The sequence below is a fragment of the Tetrahymena thermophila genome (genome assembly GCF_000189635.1).
Source record: "Tetrahymena thermophila SB210 genomic scaffold scf_8253904, whole genome shotgun sequence".
In the NCBI taxonomy this organism is placed as follows: Eukaryota; Ciliophora; class Oligohymenophorea; order Hymenostomatida; family Tetrahymenidae; genus Tetrahymena; species Tetrahymena thermophila.
In genome coordinates this window covers 68295-90757 of record NW_002475971.1, presented here as the reverse complement: position 1 = coordinate 90757, position 22463 = coordinate 68295, and the positions used below count along the sequence as shown (strand labels likewise).

General features: G+C 22.5%; 7 protein-coding genes across 7 annotated transcripts; 1 reads left to right on the top strand and 6 right to left on the bottom strand. All coding sequences in view use genetic code 6, as the record gives it.

The window, feature by feature from the left end:
- Nucleotides 1–74: 74 nt before the first annotated feature.
- On the bottom strand, nucleotides 75–2930 carry TTHERM_00725920 (GAF domain protein; the record flags this gene model as incomplete). The annotated part of the gene is made up of 10 exons (XM_001027115.1): nucleotides 75–527; nucleotides 589–771; nucleotides 884–1041; nucleotides 1094–1240; nucleotides 1297–1416; nucleotides 1481–1759; nucleotides 1815–2147; nucleotides 2218–2527; nucleotides 2591–2654; nucleotides 2743–2930. 10 exons carry the CDS (start codon nucleotides 2928–2930, stop codon nucleotides 75–77), a joined length of 2235 nt encoding a protein of 744 aa, XP_001027115.1.
- A 628-nt stretch (nucleotides 2931–3558) lies between these two features.
- Nucleotides 3559–5480, top strand: TTHERM_00725910 (hypothetical protein; the record flags this gene model as incomplete). Its single annotated transcript, XM_001027114.2, has 3 exons — nucleotides 3559–3637; nucleotides 3715–5373; nucleotides 5425–5480. 3 exons carry the CDS (start codon nucleotides 3559–3561, stop codon nucleotides 5478–5480), a joined length of 1794 nt encoding a protein of 597 aa, XP_001027114.2.
- Nucleotides 5481–6363: 883 nt separating this feature from the next.
- On the bottom strand, nucleotides 6364–11715 carry TTHERM_00725900 (hypothetical protein; the record flags this gene model as incomplete). The annotated part of the gene is made up of 14 exons (XM_001027113.2): nucleotides 11377–11715; nucleotides 10742–11270; nucleotides 10538–10686; nucleotides 10395–10465; nucleotides 10147–10347; nucleotides 9758–10096; nucleotides 9410–9705; nucleotides 8830–9348; nucleotides 8658–8776; nucleotides 8262–8603; nucleotides 7635–8202; nucleotides 6773–7533; nucleotides 6595–6719; nucleotides 6364–6508 (listed from the first exon to the last, which is right to left on the bottom strand). Exons 1-14 carry the CDS (start codon nucleotides 11605–11607, stop codon nucleotides 6364–6366), a joined length of 4395 nt encoding a protein of 1464 aa, XP_001027113.1. The 5' UTR covers nucleotides 11608–11715.
- Nucleotides 11716–11958: 243 nt separating this feature from the next.
- On the bottom strand, nucleotides 11959–12645 carry TTHERM_00725890 (hypothetical protein; the record flags this gene model as incomplete). Its single annotated transcript, XM_001027112.3, has 1 exon — nucleotides 11959–12645. One exon carries the CDS (start codon nucleotides 12643–12645, stop codon nucleotides 11959–11961), a length of 687 nt encoding a protein of 228 aa, XP_001027112.1.
- A 665-nt stretch (nucleotides 12646–13310) lies between these two features.
- Nucleotides 13311–13997, bottom strand: TTHERM_00725880 (transmembrane protein, putative; the record flags this gene model as incomplete). The annotated part of the gene is made up of 1 exon (XM_001027111.2): nucleotides 13311–13997. One exon carries the CDS (start codon nucleotides 13995–13997, stop codon nucleotides 13311–13313), a length of 687 nt encoding a protein of 228 aa, XP_001027111.2.
- A 640-nt stretch (nucleotides 13998–14637) lies between these two features.
- Nucleotides 14638–18290, bottom strand: TTHERM_00725870 (hypothetical protein; the record flags this gene model as incomplete). Its single annotated transcript, XM_001027110.2, has 9 exons — nucleotides 14638–14839; nucleotides 14944–15048; nucleotides 15107–15211; nucleotides 15270–15362; nucleotides 15415–15531; nucleotides 15593–15685; nucleotides 15755–15841; nucleotides 15895–15972; nucleotides 16048–18290. 9 exons carry the CDS (start codon nucleotides 18288–18290, stop codon nucleotides 14638–14640), a joined length of 3123 nt encoding a protein of 1040 aa, XP_001027110.2.
- A 1186-nt stretch (nucleotides 18291–19476) lies between these two features.
- TTHERM_00725860 (CAF1 family ribonuclease) lies at nucleotides 19477–21403 on the bottom strand (the record flags this gene model as incomplete). Its single annotated transcript, XM_001027109.2, has 7 exons — nucleotides 19477–19606; nucleotides 19662–19840; nucleotides 19902–20549; nucleotides 20620–20804; nucleotides 20917–21103; nucleotides 21163–21255; nucleotides 21335–21403. The coding sequence occupies 7 exons, from the start codon at nucleotides 21401–21403 to the stop codon at nucleotides 19477–19479; spliced, it is 1491 nt and encodes a 496-aa protein (XP_001027109.2).
- Between the last annotated feature and the right edge of the window lie 1060 nt (nucleotides 21404–22463).

Genomic DNA, 22463 nt, shown 5'->3' with positions numbered 1-22463 from the left:
TTTAAAATTGTTTTGTATTTATTAATTATCTTATAAAAGCTCTAGAAGTAAAAAAATATTTTTCCTCCTAAAATTCAATTTTTTAAATCTTATTCGCCATTTCCTTCTTCATTAACTTGATTTTTGTCTTCATCTTCTTTATTTTCGTCTTCAACATGATCTTATTCATACTTTAAATTGTAGCTGCTTTTTGGATCATCTAAGATATCCTCATTTTATCCTTTTTCAAACTCATATCCTTCAAACCATTCTAATCTTGAAATAAGAACAGAAGCTAATTATTTTACGAAGTAGTGTAAAACTTCTTAATCTAAATGCTATATTTTGGGATGTGCAGATTCATACATACTACTTATTCCTTTAACATTAACTACTTCTAATACAGCAAGTGCCTCTTTAGATTTTGGATGAGTCACAGGAATGCAAAGGGTAGGCATTTATGTTATGATATCAACTTCTGGACTAAATTATTTATGATGATAGCAATTAAAGCAGTTGACTGTCTCTTTTTATTTAAATACCAATCCCTAATTTATTAGTAAATTAAAGCATATTTTTTTATAATAAATATTAATTTTAAGTAATTACAGCTATTCCTTGGTCAATTTTGAGTGTAATCTATTAGTTTTCTTCATTAATATACCACATGGTACCATCCATATTATTTAATATAATTCTAGCATCATCAATATGCATAATATCTTTTAATTTCGATTCAGAAGAATATATTATGCTCTTCAAATCTTTTTATGAATTTTAATAAATTCCAAGCTTTTTTTAAAAAAATACATTTTATGATTTTAAATATAAAATTTTAAAATAATCATTTTCTTAAGAGCAAAAAATTAATTGATCGAGTTATTTTTAATCAAATTATTTTTACATTCACGATGCTTCTGAGTTTACTATGAGCAAGGTTTTGCTCATCATAATTGATTGCATTTTTCAAAACAATCCTACTAAAATCTGCTATGACCATTAAAAGTGCTTCGTCATCTTTAGTAAAGTGCCCATTTAATTTATTAATACATTATATAGCTCCTTTATTAATAAGATTTGTCAATTTGATTTTTTTGTAATTTTAGAAATTTACCTAGTACTCTACCATGTTCATCTATAATGGGAACACAAAGAATAGTTCTACTCTTATAATTCATTTTTTTATCAAAATCTTTGTTAAATCTTTCATCAGCATATGCATTTAAAATATTAAGCGTTTATTTAGTAGTTGCTACAAAACCTTTTAAGTTAATTAATTTTTCATCATATTTATTTAAAATTAAAATTTATTGTTACCAGCAATTCCCTAGTTTATAGGCATTCTGATTACATTTTTTGTTCCTTTGGCCATTTTAGACCAAAGTTCATTCTTTTTTTCATCTACAACATAAACAGTGCATCTATCACATTCCAAACCTGTAAAATATTATTTTATAAATAATTTTTACATTTAAAAAAAATAAAAACTTAAGTATTTTACAAATGCATGTTTCATCTACAATTGTTTCTAAAGCATCATTCAAAACCAGAGATTTTGTCATTTCAAAAGAAGCTCTTATGATCTTTTTTAATCTAATTAAAAGGAGGAAATATACTTTCGAGTCTTAAAGGGCTTTTCTAATTCTTTCATAAATAACTCCAAGCGTTAGCTTAGGAGCTTTAGCAATATATTCTATAAATTTTGCTTCATCTTTAACTAATTTATGCAAATAACTTATGTTTTCGTTTGTACTATAAGCCTCTATAGCATCGTCATCATCTAATTTTTTTTATATTAATTTAAATATTAATATTGATAATATTTTGTAATTTACTCAAATTTAAATTTATTATAGTAGGAGTCTTTAAAGTGTCAGTTTAATTATCACCAGCGAGATAGCTGTTCATAGGAAGAAAACTAGTAGCACTTAGCTCGTTAATTGAACTTCTGTTTTATTTTCTTGCATGGTTTGGATTATAAACCTATAAATTTTAATTATTAATAGCCTATGTTGGTATATTTTATTATTAAGGAGGCTATGTAGGTGCAGCAATTGTTTGTATTATAGGAGCTTACTAAGGTATTTTATTATTTGATTTCTATTTTAAATTTTATTATTGTATATTGGTATTTTATTGCTATTCTTCATTTGTTTGAACAATATCATCTTTTGTTTGACATAAATAAAAATCCTTTAAAAAACTTTATTTTCATATAAATATATAATTATAATTTACTTTAAAGCTTAGATTAAACAGCTTTTTAAAAGTTCTCTAAAGAGTTTGACTCTTTTGCTTGTAGTCTAGGTGTTCCTACTCCATAATCTTTTTATTAAATGATTATAGTGTTTTTTTGTGATTTCACATCTTTTTTATTGGGTACTCTATCTTTAAATTATGCTTCAAGTTAAGATAATTCATCTTTAACCCTATTTAATTCTTTTCTTTCAGCCTCAAGTAATTCATCTTTTTTTTGAGCTGAAATAGATAAAAAATTATTCAAAAAAGAAAGTCTTTCAATCTCCTTATTCTTCAAGCGCAATAAATTCTATTTTTTAATAAATAAATAAATTTAAAGTGTAATTCTACATGTTAAAATTTGTTTAATTACTTCAAGTTATCTAGCATAATCAGTTAAGTTTATAAGTGTGGATTTAACATTATCTGGTATTACTCTTTTTTATATATAAGATAATGTTATTAATCTTTTATTTTCATAATTGAACGAATAATAATTATCCATTAAGTAATTTTTATAATTACTTTTTTTTAGAGTTAATAATGTCACTTATATTTGGCAAATTAGAGTGAAACATTTCAGGCTGAATTTTATCTTGCTCCTTTTTGGAAATTTGAGGAAAAAATACTGCACTGTTAATGAGTTCAGTATAAAGATCCTCAATTTTATTATTGACAACAATTTTTTATGTAGAATTATACTTTCTTTTCATTATGTATCTTTAAATATATAATTTGATAGATATAATTAATCTTGTTTGTATTTTTTGTTAAATTAAATACAACTACTTTTAAAATAGGAATTTACTTTATTAAAATGTTAAAATCTTTTCAATTCAAGGATTAATGACAAATAAGTTTTGCTACACTATTTATTTATTTATTGGTGCTAAACATGTATATAGCTAATTATTCAGTAAATTATTTTTTTTAATTTATAAATACTTATGAAGACTTTTTAATTTTAAACATGATATTGATTATATGGAATATGCAAATAAATTATTTTAAAATAAAAAAAATATTTTTAAATCCTATTAATAAATATTAAAAACAAACCAGTTAATTTGTTTATTTATCTTTCAAATTAGAATTATTTTTTGTAAACAAAATATCAATTTAATAAAAATTTATAAAAATAATCAGCTTGCGTTGGAAATTAAATTTGAAATATTCATTAAAAAGAGCTTATAATTCAACATTAATAGAAGAAACATTCTAGTTTTGTAATAAAAATCAAAGATATTTAAGATTAACTGAAAAATTAAAGAAAAAAAGAAGCAAGAAATATTAAAACAAAAAACACATTTTTAGAATAGTAATAAATATAAATATATAATAATGCTGCAAGGATGGAATTAATTTAACTATCCAACTAAAATTAACAATTATAGCTGCTAAAATATTGAAAATCAAATTGGTAATATTTGTTTATTTTAAAAATATAATAGTTATTGTTAAGTATTTGAAATAATTTATTATTTTTTATTGTTTCAGGTGAAATTAGTCTTATTTAAGATGATTAAGTTAAAAGAAGCTGCTAAAATCAGTTAAACTGTTTGTAGTTTAAAGACAATAGTCTTTGTAGTAGCAATTAAATAGAAGAAATAAATTTTCTTGCTCAGAGATTAGGCATAAGCACAGAATTTCCTGATTAATACTCATAATATGGGGCTGATTAATAATATTGTTAGAATTAAATCCCAGAATTTCAAAAAGAAAATATAGAAATGAAAATGAATTTTATAGATAAAATTCATTAAAGTCTAGTTAATTACAATTTAAATGCTCCTATTTTTTATTATTAAAATTCTGATAATATAGTTTTAAATTTGAATCAGAATAATTCTATGTAAAATACCTAAAACAAAATAAATTCTACTCATACAGATTATTTAAACGAAGGGTTAAGTGTATATGATTAACAGCTATATAAAAATAATTTGGATAACAGCAATACTTCAAATAAAAATATAATAAAATCTAAAGAAAAAAAAAGAAAAAGCTCAAAGAATAATTTTCAAAAAAAAAAAGATAAAAAAGTAATTGAAGAGTTTCAAGATTCATCAAAGACTTGTAAAAATTAGCACAGATGTCAAGAGAAGTAAGATCATCATTAAATAATTTCAAAAGAAGATAAAGAAAATATAAATTTATGCTAATCAGTTTTAGTAGATTCCGCGTTGATGCCTATTAAAGGAATTTTAAAGCAAGATAAAAAATTCGTCACTTTTTAAAAATAATATCCTATTTCCCCTTAAACAAAAAGCTATGACTATGGTATTTAGAGTTGTAAGTTTTTTTAAAAAGACTAGTATTAATAAAATTCATAAGAAACCTCTTCAAATAGTAGTAACGATAATTAGTATGATTAACCTAGTTTCGCTTAGGAACAATCAAGAATATCTGAAAATAATAATTCTTCAAAACTTAGCAATTCTTCAATATTGCAAAGAAAGCATTCTTCTGCATAAAAGAATTAAAAAATATCTGAAATTGATGATTTAAATCAAACTAAATGTAAAAGAATATAAAGGATTATCTAAACACCAAACTAAAATAAAAATATTTAAAACTCCTATTTAAATCTTTCGTGTGAAGAAAAATAAAGAGAATTGTCAATTAATTAAGTAAAGCTTTCTCCTTTGTAAAAATCATTTATGAGCCAAACAATATCAAGCGAGCTTAGGAAGAGTGATAAAAAATAATCCTGCTCAAAAGAAAGAAGTAAAAGTAGAAACAGCAGTTAAAGTAAAAGCAAAAGCAGAAATAATTCATAAAATGAATATTAGTAAAGAAGAGTTAGTAAAAATAATATTATTTAAGAAGAAGATAAAAAGAGTTAGTATTATTAATCTAAATGGTTAATTGATACAACCAACAAAAGCAAATAATCTAAAAATGACATTGATATGATTAATAAACTCTATGAGAAAGCTATTTCAAGCAAAGGTAAACCATTGCAAACTCAATAAAAAAATTTTATTGAAGATAACAAAAATAATATTTCTAATGTTTCTCAAAGAAGGAATCAGCATAAAAATTGGGATGAGATTATCAAAAAAGAATTTAATATTACAAACAGATAAAGTTCCTCCAAATAAAAAAATTTACTGAATGAATCTTCATCTTCTGCATCATTTTTTTAAAATTATGGTAATTTTTTGTTTCATTAAAATAAAAAATAATATTTTTAAAAAAATATAGTTTATAAAGACTAAATTTAAAGTGATCACTATAAAAAAAAATATGCAAACAATTGAAAAAATAAGCACATTCATTCAAAGTACTTGATGTAAAAAAAATCTCAAATTTTTCATAAGTAGCTATGAATTAATTTAATTTATTAAAATTCTTAATTTATTTTATGTTTGTTTAATTATGTTTGAAATAGTATAAATTTGGTTTAATCAAAATATGTTTATAATTATTGGTAAAATAACTATTAAAGTTATTAAAAAGATATTGTTTTGTTTAACACTTATAATATCTTCCTTTATTTTGTTTGATACATATCTTTATAATCAAAAATAATCAAAGTTATATTTGTTTAATATTTCAGATTTATTCAACTTTGGCATTTTAAAATTAATTTATTTTAAATATTCACCATAAATCTTGAACTACCAAGGTCTACAGTGCATATAAACTATCTTTAGCTACAAAGAAAATAAGTAAGATATTTTATTAAGCCTTATGAAAAATGATAATGTATATTGTAAAAATAAACATCAATAAAGTTTTATTTAAGCAACCTAGAATTAAATAAATAACTAATAAATTATTAAATAAATTTTATAAATAATTGAAGACTCTTATTGAAGAAAGATAATAGCTAATTTATTTTAGAAAATGCTTAAAAATAAATATTTATATTTATTATATTTTATAGTGACTAAAAAAAATTTCATTTACAAAACAAGTTTTCAAAAATATATTTAATACTTTTGAAAAAAATAATTAAACAATATATTATATTTAGTTGGAAATTTTGAATATTTACATGTAGTGTAGAGTTATTAACTGATAATAATTTATTTTTAATATTAAATATTAGCTTCAATATTAACTAGATAGTTTTAGAATTATCAGCTCTTAAAAATATTAAAATAAATAGAATAATTTATTTTAATTAAGCTTGTATCATCATTATTTTTCATTCTTTTTTTATTCCATTAATTTCATCTTTAATTTTGTAATATCTATTAAATTTTTAGGCTTTTCAGGTTGTATAAATAAATCACTTGGTTAGAATGTGCTCTGCTTTAACTGACAGTATTAAGAAGCAAGTCTATTATTAAAATTAATCATAAACAATAAGATTATTTTTAATTTTTAAGCAAGGTAATTAATAAATTAAATGAATAAAAAATTTACTATCTGCCAAAGTTTTAATCTTCTATATATTCTTTATTCTTCTCTATTTTATACTTAATTTAAAAATATTCTTCACTAGTTTCACGAAGATTGCTTTCTACCTCAGCAGCAACTATTTTAATAACCTATTAATACAAACATTATGGTAATCTTAATTTTTATGAGTTTAATTAATTACTTTGTTTGATTATTTCTTAAATAGTTCCTAGCTTTATTACTGTCTTTATCTTTAGAAATCGTAATAATATGGTAATGAAGGTTAATCTTTTGGAGTTTATGTGGCTGTTTAGAATTAGTGCATAATTTCTTAGTTTTTTTTTACATGACTTTTTTATTTTGTTTATACAGGTAAGGGATCAGGGCTAGGAGTGATGATTTTGTTTTGAGCTTTGCTGTAATATTAAAGCTGTTATAAATATCTCTAGTATAAAATCTATTCTCTTTTTTTTAATTCTTCTAATTGTAGTTTTTTACGTTATTCATTTCTAGTGAAATTGCCATCTTTCAAAGTTTTCGAAAATTCCTCAATATTTGTACCCTTGAAGTAAGATGGCTCTTCTGGCTCTTACATATTGGAAGAGCCATAATACATCATCATATTCTCCATTTCTTTTTAATATTTTTATCTTTCTTCCTAAGCCTTCCTTTATCTTTCTAATTCATCTTAAATTTATTTCTTATCAAATTTGCAGAAATTCATATCATACAATGAGTTTCTATATATTTTTTTAAATTAAGGAGCCATCTAAAAATGTTTTTATAAATCTTCATCATCTTCATATTTATCTATTATGTCTCTTATTTATTTATGTTAGTTATGTGAAGAAGGACTTACCATCGCACTTCTAATCCTTAAGTCTTTATTCCTCATTTCTTTTAAACTCTAAGCTTTAACTTTTAGAGTTTTATCAGTCTCTTGAGCTTTCTTTTTAGCTTCATCTGATTTAAGAAAAATATTTTAAATATCAAATAAATAAATAAACTATAATGCTCATATTTAAATATATTATTAAAAGAATTAGTTTATAAAAATATTTTACCTTGTTAAAATTATAAAACCTTTTCATTCTTGTTGACTTAATTTTAATATAAACTTTTTTTATTAGCTTGGTTATTTACAATGGAGTTATGCTTTTTTAAAATCGATTAAGACGATTTTGGTGTTTGGTTGATATGTTGCATAGAAAACTAAATTTATGATTATGATCCTTAGATACCATGGTTATGGTGATACATCTATGCATTCTGCTAATCAGAATTTTGCTAAGACTGTTTATTATTATTATTTTATTTTTATGTTTAGTACTGAATTTGTTCTTAACTATCCTATTTATTAAGATTTTATTTTTACTATTCATTATATTTCATCTCCTCTTCTTTGTGTTTATCTCTTTCTTGCTATTCTTTCTTTATACGCTCATTTCTTTCTATTTCTCTTAGATAGCCTAAATATGTCTAAAAAACTGTTTTCAAATTTTTTGCTTTAGCAAACATAAAATCATCTTTATATTTGAATATGACTTCTCTCAAGTTCTTTTTCTTCTTTTTTTCTTATAATTTTGATTCTAAGGCTTTAGTCATTTCATCATTTAAATCTACATTAAGACCCTATTTAATTTTAAAAACAGCCATTACTTAAATATGCATGATTTATATATTATTAATACCTTGTCTATGACAAGATCCACATTTCTTTCCTTTTTAAATTATTTAATTTTATCCAATTCTCTAATAGTATTAGCCAATAAAACTTAAAATTCACCATTTCTTTCTATCTCTAGTTTATGGTCAAGATACAAATCGTTATATTAATCCTTCAGCTTAGGATTCAAGTCTCTAAATATCTTTAGATGGACTATTTTTCTTGCAAATTCCATTTTCTTTTTATCCATTTCATCTCTATCTAAAAGAAATTCAAAATGCTAGTAAACTTATTTGATGTCTTTGATATTTTCTTGCTCAACTTTATCTACAACAATATTTTTTATGTGCTCTTCGAGATATTTCACCTTTATTTTAAATCATACTATTTTTATTAAACCTTATTTATTAAAAAGTTATACATTAAACTCTTATGCGTTTCTTGGATACCTTAAAAGTTTTTAGTATTTTTCAATACTCTCTTCTATTATTGTTTTAAGAGCTTTCTTAGGAGTAACTTACCTGACATACGGATCAAAATCTGCAAAATTTAATAAAATTGTAAGATTATTAAAAGTATAAATAATTAAATACAATCATTTGAAGTTAAGACTTTAGACTTATATTCCTGAGGATGCTACTTAATAGCAGGTGGTTTTTTCTTTAATTTATGAGGATCTATTGCAACATATTTTTTAGCAGATGATTGCTGCTGCTATTTTTCTTGGTTTTAATTAATTTACTTATTTTAAACAGAATTAACTTCCTATTATTAGGAGACATTTTACTTTACTTAAAATTTCCACTGTTCTTCCAAGTCATTATTTAAAAAAAAATCAGCTCCTAAATCAAAGAAAGATTTGTTTATTTGAGATTTATCATCATCTTCATTTTCATCTGACTATGAAATATTTGTCTACTTTTCGTTAAAATGACTTTGAGACATAGAACTTTAATGTTTGTTATCTTTAGCTTACATTTTAGAATCTTCTGTCTCTTATTTAATTTCATCTTAGTCAGTAGCCACTACTTTTATATTATCAAGATTTTAGAATTAAATAGAAGCAGATTTAGGTGACTTGAAACCATTTGTATCATAAATATTCTTTTCATCTTTTATCATAAAATAATAAAAATGTTAATAACTTTACTTTTAAGCTAATAATTAATTTACCTGTATTCTATCTAATTTTACCAGAATTCTCAGTATTCACTAATATCTTAGATTGCAAACTAATGCTTTGAGATTAAAATTAATTCCATGATCCTAGTTAATTACTATCTCTGTTAGGAGGTGATTATCCTTAATTCGAAGATAGTTTATAGTTTTTCGAATTATATTCTTAATTATTTTAATTCAAATCCTCTTAAATTTAATCATTTGGATTAGCATTTGCTTAATTTTATAAATTTTTCTACTTTTTTTGTTAATTTTAATCTTCTTTATTCTTTTTCTCTTCAATTTTCCCCCTATTTTAGGAAATTAATTTAAATTATTAATAAATTAAATAGATATTCTTACAATTATTCAATAGTTATATGCTTCTTTTCATGCTTTTTGATGTTTATCTTTAACTTTTAATTCAGATCTCTCACTTTAAATTTATCATAAAAAATTTAATTAAACTTTTAGTTAAAGATGTCCTACTCATCTTGTTATTCATCCCACTTATTTAAAAGTTGATTTGCCTCTTTCCAAAGTATTTTTCTACAAATTAAATCAAGTTCTCCCAACTCTGTTAAAAATTATTCATAGCGTTTACAAATTTCTTAAAAAATTTTCCCCATATACTTCTTGACTTCATCGATACCTTTCAAGAATTTTTGTGAAATAAACTCAGCCAACTACGAAGTTTCATACCTTTTAATATATATTTAAGTTTTTTTCTAAATTTAATAAAAGCAATTTACAATCTTCTATAGTCACAGATTGATTCATAAAATAAGCAGAGATTTATAAGAGCAATAATTATAGTCTTTATACAGTTCATTTATCTTCCATTTTCTTTCTTAGATATCTAAGAATTCGGTTACTTATCACATATCCTTAATCTGTATTCAAACTGCATTAAAAATAGAGCATTTTCAGTATATTCAATTGCTATCTTAGTTCTATTCATTAAAAATATCAATTTATGTTTGGATTATTTAATAATTACCTTGAAGCTTCATAATAAAAATTAGCTATTGTGAGTCTAAGCTTAGCACATATGTGAATAATTTCAGGATTCTTTTATTAAGAGGGTATTAAATTTCATTTAAACAGAAAATAAATCAATGAAAACTTAAATAAGTTAGTTACTTAATAAGTAGAAACTTCATCTACGATACGATTTGCTTCTTTCAAATAAAAGAAAGCTAACTTAAATTTCATGCTTCTCTTGTATATATTTGAAACACGTAAACAAAATGAGAGTAACTGAATTATATATTAGTCTAGCTCATAATCAACTAATTTTTAGTGTTATTTAAAATTAAATAAATGTTTATAGAATATTTTCATTACTTTTTAGAGGTTTATTATAAAGGACGTTAATCATTTTATATAATTTAACATCAGTTAATGGAGCGCTTTATTTATCGTTCGTTAGTTAATATTTTTTATCTTCACTATTTTCTTTAATCTTTGCTGCTGCAGCTGCTTTTTCTTCTTTTTCCTTTTGTGTTATAGATTATGGGTATGAATGAAGCTATTCAAAGGTAGATTTTATTCTTTTTATTGGAAATCTATCATTTTCATCATCAGATGTTAAGTGAGAAGCATCATTTAAAAATGCATCGTTGAGCATATTTGGCAATATCTTGCAAATATATAAATTTAAAAACCTGTAGCTTTCACTTATAAGTCGATAAGTTTTATCAATCAATTGAATTATTTTATCTTCGCTTTCAACATCTACATCATGTGAATAAAGTTTTAAAATTTTATTTGAACTCACTATCATTCTCCTGTTAACTAGAATATTTTAGCTAACACTAAATCCCTTTTCAGGCCTGTATTATTCCAGCAAGCTTAACACTTTCTTATATTGTTTCTAAAATGTTATGTAATATAAAATTAGTTAATAATAAATTTTTAAAAGTAGTTAGATGCTAATTTAAAATGTATTAAAAAAAATCTATTTGCTGTAAATTACTTACTTATTTTATCATTAATTTAGCTTCTTAATAAACACTCTCAAATTCTCCACTAAGGAGCGCTGCTTGCTTTTATTCTTCTCTAATTGCTGCATTTGTATTATTTCCTGTACCTTATGCGTTATTGTTATATAAATTATACTATCCCTCTTAGCCAGAAATAGATGAAGAATTATCCTTTCTCTAAACGAAACCTTAATTCTATTCTATTTAGCTTTTAGGTGAATGACTCATTTATAATTTAATCTTCTTCTACAATGGTATTATATTTGAAGTAATCAAAAATTGCAAACTAACCAAAACTGTATTAATATTAATAATTAACTGGAAGTGTTACAAAAGTTCTATTTCTTAATATATTTCTATTAAAAATCTAGGTGCAAACATTCATTAAAAATTAAAACCAACGAAATTATTGATTCTGATTAAATATTTTAATAGTTTAAAAATACTAACACATTTAAATATAAAAACAAAACTTGAACATTGATTATTAGAAATATGAAAAAGCTTTCAAAAAAAAATACTAGTTTAATTCCAATATGATGAAGTAAAAACAAAAATAGAATATTATTAAGAATATTTTCATAAATTAGGTTTAACAACTTCTGGCACTTTAGTCTGAGGGATATTTTTTTAAATCATATTTCCTAAAACAAGCAAATCTTTATTTTTTAACTTTTTTTTAGCTTCTTCAGATAAATCCAATTTATTTAAATCGAGATAGCTATATATTTATCCATTCTGTTTGGAAATTACATGAGCAGATTTTGGATTATAAAATACTCCAGCAGTTATGCTAAATCCTTATCCTAATGCATTTATTATAAAAATCTTAGCCAGATTCTATCCAATTTTTTAATTTTCGTATTCTGATCTGACACCATAGTTAATACCCATCAAAAATTCACCCTTTTAGAAGTTTAGAGCTGTTAAAGGTTCTAAAAGTTTCAAAATTATCTAATTCCTTTCATTTATTAAAGGATTAGTTGATTATTTTCTAAGTAATTAAGTGTAATTACAATAGTCTATACCAGGAAAAATGCCACAAACTAAATCGTCTTTTGATGTATCCAAAGCAATTATTGTAGTTGAGCAAGTATCAGGATACTATAAAAATATATGACTCTGATCATAATTAGCTAACTCATTCACTCCCAAATCACTATTAATAGAACCAGCCTAGTTTCTTACTTGATTAAGACAGTCAATAGCTCCTTGTAAATATTTAGGTTCTAAAATTTAGTATCTGATATTTTTATTTTGTATCATATCTTATTTATTTATATTGTCAAAAATTTTATTTATTTATTCATTTATAAAAAATGTAATTGTTAATAATTCTTCTGATATTTTTTATAATAAAATAAATTACGTCACATTAAACTATCGTAGATTGCATCATTTAATTTAAATTAGATTTCTTAATCCATTTTGCAATTACTATTATTTATTCAATATTAGGGTAATATAAATAAATAAATATTTATTTTTATAAGTAAAAAATTTTTAGTAACTGACTGCTTTAAATCTAAAATAAATTAGTACAGGATCTTTTTAGGGTTAAATAAATTTCATATTTAACCTCAAATAAGTCATTAATTAAATGACATTACTGATATTTTATGAATAAGTAATATAAATAATAAAATAAAATATTGATTTTTTAAATTAAACAATATCAACATAGTGATAAATTGCAATGTTACAAAAGATCTACTATTTCTTTATATATTTCTATTAAAATTTAAGGTAAAAAAATTCATTAAAAATTAAAAGCAAAGAAATTATTGGTTCTGATTAAATATTTTAATAATTTTAAAAAATTAAGACATTCATTTAAAATATAAAACTAAACCTAGAAAAAGTAAGAGCTAGTATTATATAAACCAATTTGATGAAGCAAAAACAAATATTGAATATAATTAAGAATATTTTCATAAATTAGGTTTAATTATTTCAGGCATTTTAATATGAGGGATATTTTTTTAAAGAAAGATTCCCAAAAGAAACAAATCTTTCTTTTTAAACTTTTTTTTTAATTCTTCAGATAAATCCTATTTATTTAAGTCCAGATAGCTATATAATTAAGCATTATTTTTGGAAACTATATGAAATGATATTGGATTATAAGATATTCCAGCAGCGATGCTAAATCCTAATCCTAATGCATTTATTAAAAAAAGTTTAGTCAGATTTTATCCAATTTTTTAATCTTCGTATTATGATCTCACACCATAATTAATACCCATCAATATTTCACCCTTTTAGAAATTAAGCGTTGCTAAGGGTTCTAAAAGTTTCAAATCTATCTAATTAAATTAATTTATCAAAGGATTATTGGATTGCTTTCTCAACAATTAAATATAGTTACAAAAGTCTATACCAGGAAAAATGCCACAAACTAAATCCTCTTTTGATGTATCCAAAGCAATTATTGTAGTAGAGAAAGTATCAGGATACTAATAAAAAAAATGAGTCTGATCATTTTAAGATGGATAATTAACTCCCAAATCAAAATTAAAAGCACCTGGCTAGTTTGTTACTTGGTTAAGACAGTCAACAGCTCCTTATAAATATTTAGTCTCTAAAATTTAGTATTTGATATTTTTACTTTGTAGCATTTCTTATTTAGTTAGATAGGAAATTATATTACTATATTTTTGATTTTATTTATTTATAAGAAATGTAATTAATTATTGATAATTCTACTAATATTTTTATCACAAAATAAATTACCAGAGAATTTACAATCAGAGCATTTTTATATCAGAGGAGGTAAAAAAAAATGTTCATATATATTAAATAAATTTAAATTTAACAAAATTTTTACACTAAATAGCTAGATTTGATTTTTTACAGTATATGTTTGTTTTTCGATGAAGAATTAAGATTAATTAATAGCATTTAAGTAAATAAAAGAGAAGATAGCTTTAATAATTATTAGAGGTATTTTTAAGAATTGTTAGAATTTATAATAAAAATTAAACATAAATAAATATAAATTCATTAGATATAAATTATTATATATTAATTGAAATGAGAGTGAGTTTATTTTAAATTATAAATAATATTATTGTAATATTTTAGAATTTTTAAATTTAATTAATCCTTTTAAATAATATTTTTTATTATTGCTTAATTAAGTGATAGAATTAGATTAATTCATCATCATTAAAAATGATAAAATTAATTTATTTTAGAGATTTCTCAAGTTAAGTTATTTGTTTCCAATATTTAGATTTTATTTAAATAAATTGAGCTTCATAAAAGTATCATAATTTGAAGTTAGTCATAAAAAATGTTTATCAGTTTAGTTTGCTTTATTATTTCTGTCAAGTCAGGTAATTATTTTTATATCTCTTAGAGTATGTTTTATGAATTCAGTTTCTAGCTGCTTTTTAAAGGATTAGCTGAGTTTGATCCCTTATCCACTAAAACTAATTCCATCATGTTTTAAAAAAGACTAAATTAGATTAATAATATTTATGACTAAGTAAAAAATAAATTGATGTGTTAAAATCAAAATGCTTTTATTTTCAAAATTAATTAATTTATTTATTTAGTTACTTTTCAAATGAGATTTAAACACCTGTATGGAGACCCGGAAATTGAGCCATTCCGCATATGAAATCAAGTAAATTTTATTCACTTATTTTTTTATTTAATCCCCAACTATTATTTATTTAATAGAATTTATTTGCGTTTAAATGTTTAATTTTATGATTTTTACCCTCTGAAAGATAGCTAAAGTTGTTATAAATCAGGAAGTTAGGAAAGCTCGTTAAATTCCATAAGAGCCCCAGAGCTAATATTTGCATTTTATGAGTTGACAATGCTTTAATATTTTATATAATGATAAAATTTTATAATGATGATAATTAAAATAAAATTACTCATTAAAAATCAAAGAAAGTTATATTAGTTTTTTGCATTTAATTATGGCTGAAATAAGGTTTTATATTTATTGTTCTTAGATTGTGTTCCAACTTTTATTAAACAAAGGAAAATAATTAATAATTTAAATGGTTCTATATTTACCCAGTGAAATCTAATTCAAGACATAGTAGCTCAGGTAATTGAGATATCATTGATGAAATGGCTTGAAAACTATTTTTGCTAAAATCAACACTATGATGATTATTTTTTTGCCCTATGCTAATTTGAATATGATGAGAAAGATTTACCTTAAATTTTTTATTAAGAAATTTTAATTTACTATGATAAACTTGCACTGAATAGCCTAAGATTAGTTAGGCTAGAAAGCTTTTGGATCATAAAAATAAATTAATCTTCTTCAGCCTCGTTCCAGCTATAAAAATTATAAATAAAATTTTAAGTTACTCAAATTATTCACTCAAAGTTATAAAAGAAAATTTACAAGTCAAAATTAAGTTCCAGTCCCTATAAATTTGTAAGGCTCTCAAAGCTACTACCAGTGAGCTGCATAGCTTCTGCTTAATAAAAGCTAATATCATGAAATATTTTTGTTAAAGAAGAGTTAGATAAAAAGAAATTTACTTTCCAAAATCAACTGATATGCAATTTACTCCGCAATACATTGGCTCTATTGTTTTCAAAAACCTCATTTCTTTTAGACTTAAAATAAAGAAATTTCAAATTAAGGACATATTTATTTAATATTATTATTTAATAATAAATGAATGAATTTACGTTAAGTATTTTTCGAATCTTAATTTCTTTTTCTTTTATTTTATAGCATTAACTAGATTAGAGAATGTTTAAACTAGAGTCACTAAAGTATTGTCTTTCAACGAATTTATATAAGTAGTTAGGGCATCAACATTATCTGATAACTGTGCTCTTTGAATTGTGCTCCTCTTTTTTATTGTACTTGGAGAAGATGAGAAGCTCCCATCTTCGAAATTGTATATACTATAGATGTTGTTGCCATTGCTACTTGCATTGCTATTGTTGTTTAGGCTGCGAGCTCTAGTCTATTCTGAGCTCCTCAAAATATAAGGAGGAGGGCAAAATAGAAATTATGCATTTGAAAAATGTCTTTATGAAAGCGACTAAGTGGAAGGATTGATTAGCTACAATTTAGATTAGTTGAATTCAAAGAAAAATTCTCTAGCATTGTATATTTTTAATATTTAATAATAACACTAATTTGTTGTTTGTCCTGTTATCATGCTTTAAATTAGCTTACAAAATTTAGTAACTGTTGTAATGATATCTGCTTTCTCAAATTTTTTTTAAAGGGTTTTTAAGTTTTCGAGAAGAAATTCAGTATGTCTTTGGTAATTCAATTAATTATTTTCTTCTATTAAATTATCTTAGTTTTAACTAGTGGATAACATATTAGCATTATTAATATTGTTGCTGTTTAAATTGTTTTGGCTGGGAGTTCCGCTTGCAATAACTGCGAAAGAACCTGATTGTTGCATTTATTAACTTTGGTTGAGGTTGCTATTCTAGTTTTGGCTTTTATATTCTACATCCTTAAAGCTAACTGAGTTAGAGAAAACAGGTTATTGCTATTTGACTACTTAAGAGCTTGGAGAAGAGTTTTAAGAAATATTTTAAGAATTATTAGGTAAATTACACACATTAGTTGTATTTTAAGAATTAGTTTGGTACTACTAATTAAAAGAAAACGACGAAGATAATAATTGTTAGTTTTAATTAACAAACGATACCTATTAAGAAGGTATTTAATTTTATTAAGGGTTGTTATATTTAGTAGTGTTATTATTATTATTGTTAGGGCTTTTAATTTAATTGTGGCTCGCATTCGTTAATTAAGTTTATTACAGGTTAAGCTGGTTAGTATTTGTATAATTAATTTTATTTACTTATATACTGTTTGCAGAGCTTGTGATTATTTATCCTCCACTTTACTGTTATTGATTTAATGAGTTTTACTAAGTTTATTATATTTGTTATTATAATTATTATTGATTTTATTGGCAATTATTGCTTAAATTAGCAAAGTTTAACGAGCTTTATATTGGAATATTTTCAAATTGTTTCACTAATCCAATTTATAAAAAGATTTCAGCTAATAATCTCATTTGTTTTTTAGAATCAATAATGTGAGTTGTCATTTTAGAAAATTTAAAATCTATTTCATTATTTTTGGTTACAATATAAAAAATATCACTAGCACTGAAGCTGTCTATGAAAATAGCACTTCCGTCTAGTTCGTGAATTTATAAAATAAGATCTTTCAAATTGCTGTATAAATTGAAGAAATCAAATTCTTACAGTCTGATTGGAGCTTTTTTTAATGCAGAAATTGAAGCTCCATCATCAGCACTACAAAGTTCCTAACGAGCTGATGCTTGCGTGGCCTAATTAAGTAGTATTTAATTCTTTAATGAATTTAAGTTGCTATTCCTATGTATTGGTTGAGAAAATGGGATATTAAGGCTTATCATTTAAGAATTCTACTATTTTTATTATAATCCAACCACATTTCCGCTATCATTTCTAGCTCTCTCTATCTTTTCTAAAGTAGAAGAATTTTTTTAGAAAGAATTTTTTAATAGCTCATCAAGAGAACCATCACATTTCTCTAATACTAAATAAAAATCTATAGTAGTTTAGCATAAACCTGCTTGATGAGCATTTGAATTCATTTTTGACTTATTAAATTTATAATAAAATCCTTCGCTTTTAACTATATTTTTTTTGTTACATATTTATGAATCAATTATATAAAAGGAATCAATCGTTCTCTAAATCCACTCGAGTTCTTAATCACTTTATAAACAGATTTCTTTCACAACATATTAGGTATCATTCATTTTATTTAAATAAAGATATATTTTCGATCTCTATCCCGTCTTTAATAGATTTTTTCTTTCATATACGTCCTCGAATCTAGGTATGAAAAAGCTCATCCTTTCTTGAAAAGCAGTGATGAATTTATTTTGAACATTGATATCCATTCACTTCTTTAATTTTATTAAAAAATGAATGTTTCAAAAATAAAAAATATTTATTATTTTAGATTTAAATCATAGCCTAAAAATATTTCCAAAAGAGCTATCCTTTGATTGTAATAACATACGTTACAATTAAAAAAAACTTTTCATTAAAGAAAGCAGATGTGATTAAATTAATGCCATGATTATAAAAGGTATTAATTAATTACTACTTTTACATAAGCAACAAAATATAAATAAATGAAATTTATCTAGAGAATATGTAGGCTATTATTGATGGATGAATTAATAATACTTTATTTTAAGTGTACGTATTGTAGTTACCTCTGTTAAAAAACTCTTCAAAAGTGCTACTTATTTTATTCGAAAAATAAATTAGCTATTTTTGTTTAAAATTGCTTGTCTTAACTATTACTACTTTTTTACTTATTTTTTTTATTTTAACAATATGAAAAATTTTTTTTTTTGCAAAATTTAGTGCATTAATAAATTCAGAATCAAATTTTAATATAAATTATTATTTACCTATAAGGATAAGCCAACTCCTTTCAGGATCCATTCAATATTTAAGATTTTTCTAGTGCACTTTTTTCTTTGATTGATATATATTATTGTACATATTTTGTCTTAATTACTTAATATTATTGCAAGCTAACACTACTATCAACCTATTTTTGCCAAAAAATATTTCTTAGTAATAAAGGTACCAACTAAAATTACAAATTACATTTATTCTCTTTCTATTCTTTAAATCATAATTTACATTTAACATTTTTATACATTTTTTTCTATAAAAACTATGCAGATTTAATTACTAGAACTATCAAAATCTTTAAAAAAAACCATTAAAAGAGTTCTAAATATATATTTAGTATCTGTTTAACCATAATACAAAATATAAACGAAGATATCTTTAAATTTATGGTTTCTATAATCAATCTACACTCCTATTATATATTATTAATTAAACATTTTAATAAAATTATTATTAAAATATTGGATATTTAGAATATAGAGCTATTTAAAATCTGTTTAGTAAGTTATTACATTAAAAAGGTACTATAGAAATAGTAAAGTTATCCAATATTTTATAATTATTTATAAATTAATTATTACTTTATGCTCAAATAAGGTTCTACACAAAAACATATAAATAAACATGTTTAATTTATTTTATAAATTATAGTTTTCATTATTTTTCACCTTGTTTATTCTAATCTTCAAATTAATTTAATAAAATTGGATAGAAAGCTTCATAATCATCAAATTTAGCATCTTTAATCTTTGTCAAATTCTTTTTATATCCTTCTAGATCGTTTCTTTTATTCATATCAATTAAATTTATTTTAAAAGTGATTAATATTAAATAATTACATCTTTGTTATATCAACAGAAATTATAATCATTCCCTGAGTTTCTGATTTTTGGTAATAAGCTCCTTACTTTTTATGAAATTTAGTTAATTCTTGGAATATTTTTTAGATGCTATATCTCTTTTAATTCATGGTCTTTTAGTTTTCTGTAGAAACTATTGTTAATAATGCTTTATTTTCCTATTTTTTATATTATGATTGTTTATTTATCTTCTAATTTAATAAGAATTTTAAAAATTACAGGAATGAGAACAATATCCTTATGGTCAGGGTTCAAAGAAATAATCCAATTACTTTTATCAAAGAAAAGCTTGTTTTAATGATTAGCTATTTTTTGCTAATCATTTAACCAAATTTTAGCAATATCTATAGTTTTTTAAGCAAGTGAGTTAAGGACTACTCCTTCAGCTAAATCTACTTAATGTTTTACAAACTGAAGTTAATTCTTATTAATAAAAGCAGAAGGCTCCATATTTCTTTAATTATGCAAAGAAAACATAGTATATTTAATATCAACAATAGATGGTATTGTATTGGTCAAAAGTTATTTGAATTCTAGGAAACTTCTTGGTAAAAAACAAACTGTATTGCTTATTAATTGAGACAATTCGTAAAGCGAATTGAAAACTAAAAGAGGGATCTTATTAGTTTAGCAGTGCTTAAATATTAAATCGAATGTTTTCGAGATACCTCTTTATTCTTCAACTTTTTCTTCTCTCTCTTGATTTAATTGGATATCATATTATTATTTTTCTTCTACAGAGCATTTCTTCACAGAAATATTACCTTATCCTGATTTAAGAATAATAAGATCTTGGTGGAATTCTTCTAAATACGTGTAATATATTCTTCTGATGTTTGAATATGCTGAGTCAAAGTTAAACTCAGACTAATTTAAACAAATTATAAAAAAAAAATATATATTTATTCAAGAATTATTTGTTGATCTATAAATTTACTTCACTCTTATCATTATCAATAAACTCCTTTAACTTATTTAGTTATACCTTTACCTATTCTTAACGAATATCATCTAATTTAGAAAACATCTCTTAAAAATTTTCTTTTTTTTAATCAGCCTTTGGTAAGTTGTAAATATGTTGTCTGAATTTATCTAACTACTCTCTATTCTTGAAATGAATTCCTATTTATTTTGCATATTAATAAAAAATAATATAAATCTTAGTTTTTTATATTTTTTTGTGGTCATTTTATTGTTTTGAATAAAAATAAAATTAAATCATATTATCAAGCACCTTCTGCCATCCATTTATTCCAATTAATATCTAAATCAAAAAGGTCCGAAGAGAGTGTTATTTAAGACTATTCATCGTTGGGAAATAAGTAAAATATAAAAGGATGAGCCTTATATTAAAACTGGTTTATCTTTTCCAAAATTGTAATTCCTGTTTATATCAATCCGTATTTCGAAAATCTAAAGTTCTATAAAATAAATTGATAACAATTTTATATTTCAGGATTTTTAATTCTCTTATAAATACTTTAAAGTAGAGGTCAAAAGGATAATCAAATGATTTATATCCATTATTTTCTGATTATTTACTACTTAATGCTCCAAAACTAATACTGATGATCTAATTTATAAAAATTTTTTGAATAAAAATATCCTAATTTAATAAAAGCCTAGTTGGTTGCTAAGTCAACCCTCTTTACCTCTTATTTACTTAAGAGATTTTCTATTTTTTCGTGAGCTTCTTTATAATTTTTGATAGTAACTTCCATTTTAAGAAAATAAATTTTTGATAATATCTAAATTTACTTTAATTTTCCTTAACTCCTAAATCAATATTAAATATAATATATATTCCTTTAAAAACTAAACATCTAGATACTTTTTATAGTGTCAATAATGTTTATCTTATCACTTTAATATGTAAAAAAAATATTTTTATTTTTTAATATGAAACGTAGTAGTAATGTCATTCTTAACAACAACTCTATTTGAATAAAATGTCAAATAATTAAATATTATTAAAAATGATTAATTATTTCTAATATTTAAAACAAAAAAAATCATCTTCGATTAGAATATCTTCCATCATAAAATGGAAGCTAATATCAGACTCTATTCATTTTTAATATTAGAAAGCTTATCCTAAATTATTAAAGGATACGTAATTGATGGATGAGTGGGAGGGAATCTTTAAATTTTATTTTTTTTCTGATAAAAGTTAGAAAAATTAAATTAAAGGGTTTTAATAAATAATCTAAGATTTGTTTTTTTTTAAAAGAAAAGCATTAAGAAAATATTTTTTATTTTTAAAAATTAGCAACTTAAATAAACAAGAATATTTGATAATAATTATGACATATTATTAAATATTTTTTTTAATTGATAAAATAAAATTTTTCCGAATTAAAAAATTAAAATAAGCAGCATTTTATTAAAAAAAACTAGTCCAAACTAAAAATTATTATTGCTTTATTAAATAATCTAAATTTTATTTATTAAATTTGTTTTTTCATTTGTAAATAAAAATAATTAAGTATTTTTGATTTTATTGAAAATTAAACCATTTTCATTCATATTAAAAATTAATAATAAAATTTTAAACTAACTAAAATATAAGAATAAAATATTTAAAACTTTTCAATTAAACAAGTAGAACTTACTTACTTTATTTATTTATTTATTTATTTTCAAACCCTAATTTCTCTAAATGAATAAAAAGAGTTAACTACTTTTTTGAACTATTAACAATCTATTTAAAATCAAAAGGAATTTTTAATTAAAATATACTATTTTATAGGCCAATAAGTTTAAAGCACTAAAAAATTGATT